At 36.7% G+C, this 13,509-nt stretch overlaps 1 protein-coding gene across 1 annotated transcript in view; it reads left to right on the top strand.

The window, feature by feature from the left end:
• CACNA1D (calcium voltage-gated channel subunit alpha1 D) overlaps nt 1-13,509 on the top strand; it is a 164,218-nt gene that overhangs the window by 59,624 nt on the left and 91,085 nt on the right. Inside the window, exons 4-7 of the mRNA XM_056501221.1 lie at nt 1,409-1,548; nt 5,178-5,320; nt 6,683-6,835; nt 7,658-7,854. Of these exons, the coding sequence (XP_056357196.1) occupies nt 1,409-1,548; nt 5,178-5,320; nt 6,683-6,835; nt 7,658-7,854 (633 nt within the window). The remainder of the gene's footprint in view (nt 1-1,408; nt 1,549-5,177; nt 5,321-6,682; nt 6,836-7,657; nt 7,855-13,509) is intronic.

Raw genomic sequence — 13,509 nt, 5'->3', positions numbered from 1 at the left:
AAAGGGCAGGGGTATAGGACTGAGCTGAGCAGGAGATGAGATCCAGGAATCCTTGCTTTGCAAAAAGAGAGCCTTACCTGCCACAGTAATCCCAGGGCGCTGCTTGCTGCAGGGAAAGACCTGGAGAGGAGTTTATTAACAAGCCTGTGCCTCTATTAAATCACCAGTGTCAGATTTCTAAATCAATGTATCACATCCTCTATATAACCATCCTAAATGGCTTTTTTGGCAGGAAAAGGAATCTAGCTGCCCAAAGTTTCACACATAAGAATATAAAGATCTTTGTTTAAGCTGCAAATGATTAAGGTTTGGTTTTTCCTTTGGTTGTGCATGAAAGTGCCAAGCTGTGTTGCAAATAAGGAATGTGTATTTTTGTGTGCAACAAATAAGGATAATGTGTTTTTTTGTCTAACATTGGTGTTCTATTTGAGTAATGATAGTAGAGGATGGTAATCCTGACTATGTGATTAACCTTGTATGTGATAAATGAGCAGCATCATGTGTTCCTGAACAAGTTGAAAAAATGAATCACACTCTTTGTGCCTTTTATTCTTGGCTGTGATATTTGACTAGCAACAGATAACTAAACAAAATGTTATAGGAAATAATGAAATGATCATATCTGAAGGTAAAAAGAACAGAGATGTTAACAGATCTGTTTTGATAGTGGTGACTTCTTCAATTTACCAAGTCAAGCATGCTAATAATATTTTTGGGGGTTTCTTCTTTCTAGAATATCTAGTTAGCTAGGAAAAGATATTCAGTATATAGCTCTGAAATAAGAACTTTGGTCAAATGCAGAAACTAATAACATTTAAAAAACCATTAAATCTGATGTTGGAGCTTCAGTGATATGAGGTAGCAGGCTACAGTACCTTAAAATTTGTTCAAACGTAGTAGGATAATTTAAAGAAATTTTGGTGATGTGGAAGGGAGAATTTATCAATGCAAGATTCTACATGAAGATTAAAAAGTTGCAAGAGAGTGTAAAATGAAATATTAAACAATTATAACTTTTTGAACAGTGAAAGGAAGTATACCACTGCTTACCTTCCAAGGATATTTCCAGGGCTCAGTTCTACAGCATTTTTATGTTATAATGGATGTAGAGAATCCTATTGACCTGGATGGGGCTGTTTGCTTAAGCAAAGGTGCAGAATACTTCCATGTTTGCAGAAACAGCTTTTTTTCCTCTCACAATGTGAAAACAAGAAAACCTCGTGCAATTATGTAATTATAACCTTGTCAGTACAGTTATCATTAAGTGTTATGCAATTAAAACCTGTGAAATAAACAGCCATGGAGGTATTTCCTTAGTCCTGATCAGTACCCACTTGTTGCAAAGTCAATAGTAAAAAGAGCCATTACATTCATTGTTGTTTATTATACTTTTTTTTGTCTTCCACAGGAAAAAGTAGAATATGCCTTCCTGATAATTTTTACAGTTGAAACATTTTTGAAGATTATAGCATATGGATTATTATTACACCCCAATGCATATGTTAGAAATGGATGGAATTTATTGGATTTTGTAATAGTAATAGTAGGGTAAGTAACTTATCTTCCATTATACAAATATTTAATTTTTTTTTCTTTACAGTGAGGTACCTGTTTGGCTGTGAATAGCAGACTATGCTGGGTTTATGTTTCTTTGGAGTAAAAGAATGAACTGAGAGAAACATTTTTAAAAATAAGTCCTAAAATTTTCAGTGCTATCTGGGGCTATAGGCTGTATTGCATTTATAATAGAAATTCCCAGGGATTTCTGAGTCCTACTGGACATTTCTAGTTTTTGTTTTTTGGAAACTTTTCCATCTGGCTTTTTCAAGGTAAACTCCTGGTGCCTTTCCATGTGTTGATCTCTTAAGGGCCACACATTATTATTTAATTTATTTGTTTAACCCTTCACTGCAGTTATGTGGAGTTCATCTGTTTCACAAAGACCTCTGGGAGGACCCATGATTCAAAGTGGAGAAGAATGCTTGGGGAGACAGAATTAACAGTGATTCCTTGCTATTCCAAATATCTGAGTAAAATTGGGTGCTGCATGTCAGGGCCCAGATACAGATATGGTTTTGTTTTACCTGGGGTAGAATGTATGTTAAAAATGCCTTTTTTTCTTTACCCTGTGCACCTTGCTGTACCAGCAAACCTTGGGGAGTTTTTCTTTGTCCCAGAGAATGGACTGCATGGCCTTATGAAGTTCAGAAGAGTGAAAATTACATTATGCACCTACTTATTGATAAACAATTTTTGTGTCAGTAACTCTGTGTCAGTGGTTGTGCTACTTAATTACATCCTACCTTCATCTATCTAGGGAATTAATCTTAAGATACATATTCACCAATTTCCTAAATGTAGTGGAATGTTAATGTGAATGTTAACCAGCACTGTAGATTTTGTTTGCTAAGAGTATATATCACCTAGAACATGGGTTCTAGAACATGGGAATCAAGGCTTGCCTGTAAATGAAAAGGCTCAGAAATTAGAATATGTGCTGCTATTAAGCTGCTGCTGCATTAAGGGAAAGAGATGCTAAGTAAGGGAATCTGTGGTAAAGCACTGTTAAATTTGGGGATATACTGTGAATACAAGAATGCCTATTGACTATGAGATGCTAAATGCCACTGAGAAGGAAGGTTGTATTTGGGCCAGTCCTTTGGCATGCAGGCAGCTTTGGTCCAGGACTAAAATTTGTGTATAAATAGATCTTCATCAGGTCAGGTCATTCTCAACAGATTGGTCTCTGTGCCTGAAGGGGAAGCTTGGTGGGCAGGTTGGAGCCTGTCACACACGAGCTCTGCTCCCTTGCCAGGCAGTCACTTGAACAGAGCTCTTCCCTTTTGTCAAGTGACCACGGAGTTACAGTAACCCTGGAGCAGTCTAATTAACATGACCTCTATCTTTGGCTCTGTCCTAAATACATGATAACTAAAAAATTTTCCACTAATTCATAAAACACTCATTATTGGAGGGTAAATGTAGTTAGGTCAAATGCTCACACTGAATTTGTTGAAAATGTGAATAAAAAAGGAGTTTATCTTATCAAATGCCTAAAATATCACATTAAGATTAATTTGTAGTTCAGAACCAAAAGTTTGGAATATAAATTCTTGTGCAGGTTGTCATCAGACTACCTGTAAGACAAGGTGGACCTTTCCTAACATGTCACACAGTGACAAAACTGTGAGCAACACTTTTGTTCATTCAGTAAGAACACAATCTGCATGATTAAGCAAGCATGAGTCCCATTTATTTAATTAATACATAAAAGCCCAGTGAAAAATTGATTTTCATATATAACCCAAGGTGGATATTGGAATCACTTCTGGACCTGATTCTATTTGACTGGCTTCAATGGGAAATTTCATTAGGTATTCTAATAGCTTTGGAAGAGCTGCCATGATGTCCTATATTGAATGTATTGAAATTTGATTTCTCAGCAGAAACTGTAGCAGTCCAATTGCATTAATCTTAATTATACCTAAAGAAATCTCTACAAGCAAAAGGGAAACACATATAGAGATGTTTTAAAAATCAAATCTTAATTAAACCTTTAAACTTTGCTAAACTGTAGAGGAATATGAATGTAAATTTCAATAAAGAAGATCAATAGTTTTATACCTTAATGGCTTTTTAGGAATGACATCTGTCCTGGTTTCAGCTGGACTACACAAAATGACAGTAGAAAGCATCACATTCACAGCTCTCTGTCACTTCACTCTGTAACCCATCAGAGTAAGAATTACTTTGGGAAGTCTACTTACCTGCATGGTCTCTCATGCACAATTTCCATTGGTTTCTGTCCATATAAGGTCCCAGCAGAGAAAGCTTTCATAGCACCTGCCTATGCCCTTTAATTTTCTGAGTGTTGTATGAACTGACAGGCTGAAAGGTTCTCTGAATTCAGACTTGATTTTTATAATGTCTGTCTTTAGAGCACAAATAGTCACTCTTGAAATTATTGAAGTGTTTGTTTTCCTGCAATTATGTTTCTATTAAATGCTAGGGCTGCATCAGGACCTGGTATCCAGTGTCTGGGTTTGGTGTAACAGTGCGTGGGCTGCTGATGTTCCTTGTAATGTCTGTAGAGTCCTTGGGGCTGAGTTTTTCTCTGGAGCAGAATGAAGTCTAGGGATAGGTATTGACTGATGTGGGTCAGCTGCTTACTGGGGGAGGGTAAAGCCTTCAATAATCTAGTTTAGGCAACCTATTAAATAATATATGATTTGAAGTGACTATCCAGCGTGACAGAGTTCTTAACCAGAGCTGTGAAAACTTTTCATGACCAAACTAAAACCCTGCACATTTCAGGCATCCTTTACAAGTGTGAAACATTTCTCATTATTGCAAAACTCTAACTTGATAATCCTCTCAGGAGAAGTGCAGCTCTGCAACGATTGAACTACAGACTCTGTGCAAAGGATAACACAGTTTGTGTGGTCTAGTGACAGTCTAGAAACCCATGCATCTGAGATGGAGCTCCAAACTAAAATAAACCTAAGATTAATTTGGATTGCAAGAACATGCATCACTTTAAATTGCTGCTAAAAGTGAGAAAGCAAAATAAAAGTCTTGTCTTGCAAACTGTTCTAATGAATGACTAATTCGTTTCTGCAGGGAAAAAATACAATATAATAAATGAGCCATCTGGGAATATATTTTTCCTCAGAGGTATTATGTGTAAGAAACAAATCTTTTTGGTGTTATTAAATGGTGAACTCTAATTATTTTTAAAATATTCAGTTTCTGCTGACTGTATATAGAACATTTTACTGCTGTTCCCCTTGGAGTTCATATATTCTACCAAAATTAAACCAGATGGTTTTAGTTGTTATCTATTTCTTCTTCTAAGGGAAAGATAAATTCTCCAAATGTTAAAGCTAAAATGTTTGAACAAAAGTGGCAAAGTAGCTTCATTTATTTAAAAATAGCAATCTGAATATATAAGCTGAATGTTAAATTATTGGAAACTGTGTGATCCTCGTTCTCTAGAGGGATTATAGAGTCTTGCACTTATAGCTCTGTCTGTCATGATTTAATGTGTAAATATACCTCTCATTTGACATCTGAACAGCTTTGCAGAATGATCTGCACTTCAACTGATTTCCAAAGTAATATCTTTGACTGTGTGGTAAATGGATAGTGATGACCTTACCTTTCATCTCGTTTTCTAGATTATTTAGTGTAATATTGGAACAATTAACCAAAGAAACAGACGGTGGTGGCCACTCAGGTGGCAAACCTGGTGGCTTTGATGTCAAAGCCCTCAGAGCCTTTCGTGTATTGCGACCTCTCCGACTTGTATCAGGAGTGCCCAGTAAGCTCTGCTCACTTTACTTCCATGGCAATCAGGAATGGGACTGTTCTGGTTATTGAACTGTCTTCCACACACTACAGAAATGAGATGGGATGAAGCTGAGTTTTTATCTGGCTATGTATATAAAGTGAATTTCGAGATGAACGATACCCTGTTTCAAGTTGAGCAAGGAATTGTGAATTCAGTCAGTGTATGATCTCCTTACACAGTTCAATAAGCAGACACTTCCTTTTTAGAAGCTTTATTTAAAAGTACATTACATGTTAAAATGCAAATACACCAGCAAATAAAATATAGATTTTTTTTTTCTATTCTAAACCCCTGCATCTGAAAGTGTAGGTGGTCCTAAAATAGTTTATATGTTGGTAAGTGTATGCCAGAGCACATTATACATTCATGTTTGCTGCCCCCTCCAATAGACATGAATGCCTTCTGTGTATCTCAGCAGAGCTAACAGATAAATTAGGAAACTTAAAAAGTAGAACAATATTGTTTAAGAAAGCAATTGAATTTTCTGATATTTCCTGTTTTCTTTTAACGCTTTATTAATTATTGAGGCTATTTGGGCTATACAAGGTTCACCACTTCCAGTTCATCTCTTTCCAAGACATTTAGAGGAAGAAAGCTAATTCTGTGTGTATTATATCATGGACTGTTACATGGAAATGGCTGGTTTTTGGCAAAAGGGCTTCAGTGAGGACAGAAGCAGTCCTATGAAATGTCAGAGAAGTCTAGCAAGTTAAAAAAGAGGCATATTTTATTCTCATTGGTACTGTGGCAGCTTCATTAGTCTGGGATTAGCTCATTTTGGTAAAGCCAGAAGTTGCATAAATATTTAATTGAAAAAAAGGAAAAAGAACAGTTTTGAAAGTGATAAATGATGAAAGAATAAGTTTGTTCAGATTAAAAATGTGTTTTCCCAGTTAAATATATTTTTCTCTCCAGAGTAAGAAGACAGGTCTACAATTGGCTGACTGCACAATTTCTCAGAACTTGCCACAGAGTTTTTGTTTTAGCACAGAACTTCTTAAATATCATATAAAATGACCTACAGGCACGTACTGATTATGTGCTCTTTCTTTATTAAAGCCCCCACATATTCTTGTGACACATTTAAAGCACTGACTTCTATGTTATAAACTTTATTAACAGAGGAACCACTTAGACAAAAGTTTTAGATTCTTACAAAGATTTTTATGTTACAGAAACATTATGTGGTTCTGGGTCGTAGGTGTCTTTAAAAAAATCTGATTATTGCTGTATGTCTTTGTCATTAAGTCCTAATAATATGTAATTACTAAAATTTGATAGGGAAAGACATAGAAATGTGGTTCATCTCTTGTATCCTCTTTTTTATTTTAGGTTTACAAGTTGTCCTGAACTCCATTATAAAAGCCATGGTCCCCCTCCTCCATATTGCCCTTTTGGTATTGTTTGTAATCATAATCTATGCTATTATAGGATTGGAACTTTTTATTGGAAAAATGCACAAATCTTGTTTTCTTATTGATTCAGGTAAGTCATTAAACTATTCATTAAAATAAGGGTTTGATGTTTTCTTTCAAATCTGTGGGATTTTAGTTTGAAATAGAACTAGGGACCAAAGCACTAAAGCTGTAGTAACCCCAGTTTACACTGGTTCACCATTTTTGGTACAGTACATTAAATGAAAACAACAAATACCGAAGTCACAAAAAATCAAACTAGTTAGACACTAGACCATGCTCTGAATAGATTTTAATTTCTGATATGTGGAGCTGAATGTACCAGTAGTGAAGAAAATAAGAGTGTTTACCTATAAGGGACAAATCCAGATTGTGGCAGTGTGATGAGGAGTGCAGTTCTGAAATGAGTGAAGAAGGAAACCAGTGTTCTTCTGACCAGTGAAACAATGGAATGGAAGTGTGTGTTGTGGGAAAACTCTGAAACAGTGAAACAGTCTTAGCTGGTGGCTAAAGGTGCTTTTCTTTCAGCTCACTTATAAAGATGACTGTCTAGGAATTAGTTCCATTTTTCCTTAGTGGTCCATGTGTTGGTGTGAAGTGCCATGAAGTGAAGTAGCAGCAGTGAAGAGTAAAGAAAAAATCAACATGAGAAAGAAATGATGTGTTATTACACTGTGCTTCTTTCCATTGCTTAATTATTTTGTATTAACCTCTTTTTGAGACTGGGAGGCCCAGATCTGAGAGAGACTAAAAACCTCAAAGCCTTTTTTATGTTGCCTTTCTCAGCTTGAGATCTGGATTTATCTCACAAGAGTGTTGCTATTTCCTCACGTGAAGGGGTATCTCATGACAAGTTGAGGGCTCAGAGTTCTGGTTGTTGGTCCTTTTCCAGATATCCTAGTTGAAGATGATCCAGCACCTTGTGCATTCTCAGGGAACGGCCGTCAGTGTGTCATGAATGGCACCGAGTGTAAGGGTGGATGGGTCGGGCCGAACGGAGGCATCACCAACTTTGATAACTTTGCATTTGCAATGCTGACTGTGTTCCAGTGTATCACCATGGAAGGATGGACTGATGTGCTGTACTGGGTAAGTTCAGAAATCACTGAGCTCCTCTGCTCAAGTGGGGATTGGGCTGTACCATCAACAGGAAATCTTTTTCCTGAGTTTTGCAGGAGACAAGCTCGGCTGCATTACTTGTTTCAGTCACAGCCTGTTACTGGATTCCTCAGGCTAAAAGGACTTTTTAGAAACAAATTTATTCATTGCTTATTTGAGAGGTTTCTTTGCCTATTCCATTTGTATAAATGTAAAGCTATGTTTATGTTCTTTGGACGAGCATTTTTTCTGGTGAGCCTACAGATATTAAGTATGTCTTCACTGATTAGGCTTAAGAGTTCTCTATTTGCAGTATTTGTGCAGAATTTTTCACAATGTTAGCAAAAATTAGAACAAAGCAAGCTCTTAACTGACATTGCTTGCCATGGGGACTGAAAGTCATGTTAACCGTTCAGAAACTACAAATTTACAGATGTGGCTCTGACCCATCATCTCCATGGAGGCAGCAAAAGGTATTCAAAAACCTAACTGTGTAAATCCTCACCTTTAAATGCTGCTTTGGTGTAAGGTCTGGTACTAGCAGAGTCTTGCAACATCAACAGTCAGCTGGACACAGACTGGGAAACTGAAGAATGGAGGAAAACGGACACACAGATTTTTAAAGGAATAAAGTCACCTAAAAACACAAATAGACATTTCCCTGTTTCACCCCATTCTGCTCCAAGTGGCATGAGGTGGTTTTGTGACTCTTGGAGTATCTCAAAATCTGATGTGAGTGATTTGTCCAAGGCCATTCAAGAAGTCTGTGGCAGAACCTCCCACAGGTGCTGAAGATCACTGAGAATATTCTGTACTTCTTGGTACTCAGCAGTAAGTCTTTGCAGCTATTAGGACCTTGTTAAAAACCACAATTCTAGCAGTTCAAATGTTTAAAATATGTATGGAAGAAGAAAAGTGATTACTGGTGAGGATCACTTTTAGCAAACTGTTAAAAATGATTGAGTTATCTCAAGAAGCATCTTAGTGGGACTTCAGCTCTCTTTGGGAGTGAGTCCAAGTTTGTCTGGCCAAGTGGGATTATTTACTAATGGTGCATCTGTTGTGGAGTACTGGGTGCATTTAAGAATGTGGTATTATCCAGTCAATGACCACATGATTTGATATGGTCATTAGCTGCAAATCAAGGTGAAATAAGTTGTTGCTAAAACATATAACATGGAGTCTCAGATAAAATCTTTGATACTGAAGTATAGAATATGAACATGCTTTTAAGAGAACATCACTCTGAAATATAATTAAGATGGTGAAATGTCATTCTTTAGGGTTGAAAGAAAAAAAAAAAAGGCAACTATGAATATCTTCTTCCACTGTCTGTTATCAGTTACAAAACTGGCTAGAAACACACAAACTTTCAACATTAATGAATAACTCTTATGTATGGCTACATGTAGGCTATTGCACAATTTCCCTTTGTAAAGGTTTTTAAGTTCTTTGAAGTCTGCACTCCAACTCTCCCTTATTTTCTAGAAGACTGTGTGAATGTAGAATTAGTATGTGCTTTATGGTTTGTGTTCGTGGTGATGGCAATTATTTTAATTCTTCCTGAAATGGGAAGGTGTGCCATGGTTATCTAGAGAAAAATTATATCTTTAATATTTTTTGAGGCAAAATTGTACCTGTTTTTCAGGATTTGATAATTCCTCCAATTTTTTTCAAAGAAAATGAATATAAAAGCTTTGGAAAGTTGCTGTGTTTAGAATACAATTGTTACAAAACATATAGAAAGAATTTGAATATCTCAGAATTAAACATTTTTTCCCCTGGGATTTGATGCCCTAATTAATCTGCTGCCCTTTAGAAACTTTTGCAGAGTCTTCAGTGACAGCAGAAAAAGGAAACTCATTAAAACAGAATGTTGAATATTTTCACAATCAGACAAAATGAAAAGTATAAGAAAATTAGAAACAATTGAAAAGTACATGAGTTACTTTTACTCCTTTCTCTCTTAGGAGTTTCCAATATAGAATGTATTTACAGTTACACAGATGTCATTTTTCATTTTATTACAAATGATACTGGGATTATTAGACAGTGAAGCAAATATTTATTTACCTAGTGAAATATAATCAAAATCAGATATTCAGGTGGCTTTGGAATCTATCTTACCTGATGCCTATATAATTAAATTATAGATTCAGATTCTTTCTCTCTTGTAGACCAACAAGTTGCCCATTGTCAAACTGGTTGAGACCAAGAATGACAATTTATATGTTTTAATTTTATCACTGGATCAAGCTGAGATAGATTTAGCTAAAAATTGGAAAAGATTTCATTTCATTTGAAAATTGTAAAAGCATTAGGGAGATACCAAATTGTAATAAAAGAATCTGAGGAAGCCATTTTAGCTGGATGTGCCTGGGATTTGTGGGCTGCTTTTTACTTAGAGCTCTGTTATTCATGCACAGACTGAATGAGTTTTATACAAAACAAATAAAACCAAACCCACAAATATTAGAAACTGCAAAAAATTGTCATTTTTCATTTGGTCACTGTGTGAACAGTGAAATAAATTTATGTAGGCTTCTCTTGCTAGCAGGTGTAATGTGAGTGGGTTAAATTTGTGCAATGATTTGCATTAAGTGGCATTCTGTCAGCAAGGATGGCAGCTGAAAATGACAATTTCCAACATCACTCACTGGCACAGCTCGTTATCACCTGGCTAATGACAGTAAACTTGCTTTGAAAATTCTCCAAGCACCAATAATGATTTTTCTCTTATGTGTATCTGTTGAGAGTCCAGGTCTTGGTTCTGCTGCTGCTGGGCACCCTTCAGTTCATGGTGACTCATGTGGGCATCCTGCTGCTCAGCACTTTGCATCCCAATCCCTTGTGTCCTGCTGGGTTCTAGTGTCTTAGTCTGGACTCTAACTTAGCTGTAACTCACTGGATAGCAGGCATAACAAGGTTTATCCACAAAAAGTACGACTCCTTTGTGCCAAAAGTTTAAATTGAGAGGTTAAGGGATGTTCTTGTTCTCAGCAGCCAGTGCAGCACGTGTGCTCCCAAATTGAGTATGTTCTGCATTTATATTGGGACTGTGTTTATTCCCAGTCATGGTCCTTTCTGTTTGCTCTGGAGCCCTCACTGGAGGCTCATGCTTTTAGTTTTGGATCCTGGTGCAGTCCTTGTTATCAGCCAAGTGGCAGCCTCTGTGTGCCCAAGTTTTTAACACTCTGGCTCACATTCTAAAGCTGAGAGCATAGTACTCTCTGCCTCATTTCCAATTTATGCTAGCAAGCTCTCAGGAATTGCAGAACTTGAATCTTCATTTGCATATCTGGCTCCAGATTTTTCCCATGCCTTTGAAACATCTTGATGTATAATCTATTAATGGCAAACACGTATTTTGTAAATTGCTTTTTATTTTTAGATGCTTCATTTGGTACATGGGAACACAGCAAGCAGTGATACTTGCCAGCAAAACCCCCAATTTTCTCATGAACACCAAAATAATCACATACAATTCTTCTTGTGTTCACCATAGTGAAGTTATCTTGACTTACTACACTTGAATAATCCAGCTTTACTTTGAATGAGAGATGGTCAGGGCCTCTGAGAAACAAAATACATAATGGGATGGATTGCCAGTACAGTTGCTTCAAAGATGGGACAAATGTCTTAGTGGCAATTGCATTTTACTAGGTCAATTTTATAGACAGATGTGTCCAATTGAAAGATACCCAGTTTTCTAATACCTTTCTAGTATTGTTTAGATTGAACTGGGAATTAAAGCACTTGAGCTCAAATTGCTGAATAATGATACACTGATGTCTTACATGGTTTTGCCTATTAATACACCTACTGATATGTTAGCAAGATATTCTCTAAAGGATTCTTGTTTAAAATACTCAGATCATTACTTGGCATGTCTAGGCAATCTAAAATATACCTAAAACTCATAAGGTTTAAGGAAAGGGACAGCAGGGTTTTTAAAATATACCTTTTACTGATATGTCAGCTTTTAAAAACTGTTACTACTCTTTGCTAATCAAAGAAATTCTTCATTCATTGTTCCTCTGCTTTTATAACAAAAAGGGTGCACTTAGGAACCTGTGTTCTGTTTAAGAAATGGAGCTTTATATCCCCCAATGTACTCCTTGCAGCATCTTAGAACATCTAAAAAGATTTCCATCATTTCTGGAACACAGGTTGCTCAGGCTGCACTGCACTCTTGTGTATGTCTGCATGCACTTTTGCCCAAGTGTCTGCACAGCCAAAGTATTGATGTCAATCACATCAAATCAGGAGCTCCATCTCTACTCCCAACAAGTTTTAGAATGCTTCTATTCAATGATATTTAAGGGTAGACTCAGATATAGTATGCTTGAAACCAGTTGATGTGCAGCCAAAAATATTTCCTAAACACAAGCAAATGTTTTACAAATACATCTCATGCAAGAAAACCCCTTGGCTCGTGCACAAAATGTATTATTAGGCTATAAACAAAAAATTGCAAAATATGCTTGAAGTAGTATCAAAACTGTCATCAGAATGCTGACAAGGAGTCTCCTAAAAATGCCTTTCCAAAAATGTGACCAAGAGTCAAATAAGCAACAGAGATCTAGAACTTGGAATTGAATGATTTAGTAAGCTAGTGGCAATCAGCTGCTTAGGGTGATTTAAGCCATGTTAGTCCCATTCCACCTGCAGAAAGGGAATGCATCCAAACAATACTGGTTAGCAATGAATTTCAGCTTATTATCTGAGAGAAGTGAAAGAATGCTTCACTGCTTTTTTTCCATTTGTAAATCAGTTGTGAATATTTAGCAATGTTAAAAATTGGGAGGAAACGTGCCTGAAAATCTTAGAAAAATCTTATTCCTGCCTTTTCCTCCTATGTAGCCAGGGAAGGCTTAGTGCTGCTCTGCTAGCATTGCTCAGCACCACTCACAGGTCATCTGAGGGAGGCTCTGGAGTGAAACAAGTCAGCTCATCCCCAAAGGCATCCATGTGCTGTGTGCACAGAGCTGCCAGCCTTCCATGGCACAGGCAGACAGTTAACTCCTGGTGTACAGCTGGAAAAGAGTGAGAGAAATTTTGGATGGCAGCATTAATATACTGCATGAATCTCTCTAAAGAGCCAGGAATTGCAGGCAGAATTTTTTATGTTTGGGTGTTAATTACTTGAATCTGGTTGCATGTTAAAATTGAGATTAACTCCCCCCTGCCTTTTACATAAAGATTTGGACTAATTATCTTTTTATATTCTCTTGTTATTTCAAGCTCAGAATCATCCAGTTTTGGATTGCAAAGAGACAGGACTTAATTTCAGAAAGAGAAAAGGAATGATCAAATTCAGACATCAAAACAGAGCTACCAAGCCAAGGAATGTACAGATTTAAAGTTTGCATTAGGATCAAAAACGACGTGATATTAAAAAACTCGTAATATGTGATTATAGTATATTTTTTTTCCAATTAGCATCTTAAAACAAAGAGACCCCTCCTGAGGAGGATTTAAACTAACTCACAGGGAAATATCTTTCTCATGAGGTGAACTTGATTGGCTTTGACAGGATATCTGGTATCTCAGCCTCAGCTGACTGCTGACCTGTACTGCAGTCAAAGCATGGAACTAATTTCTTGTCACAGATCATTGCAAATGCTAAGCAGAACCTATTATTTC

The sequence above is a fragment of the Oenanthe melanoleuca genome, chromosome 12, assembly GCF_029582105.1.
Source record: "Oenanthe melanoleuca isolate GR-GAL-2019-014 chromosome 12, OMel1.0, whole genome shotgun sequence".
Lineage (NCBI taxonomy): Eukaryota > Metazoa > Chordata > Aves > Passeriformes > Muscicapidae > Oenanthe > Oenanthe melanoleuca.
The sequence above is the reverse complement of the archived record's forward strand: the minus strand, read 5'-3'. Positions and strand labels throughout refer to the sequence as shown.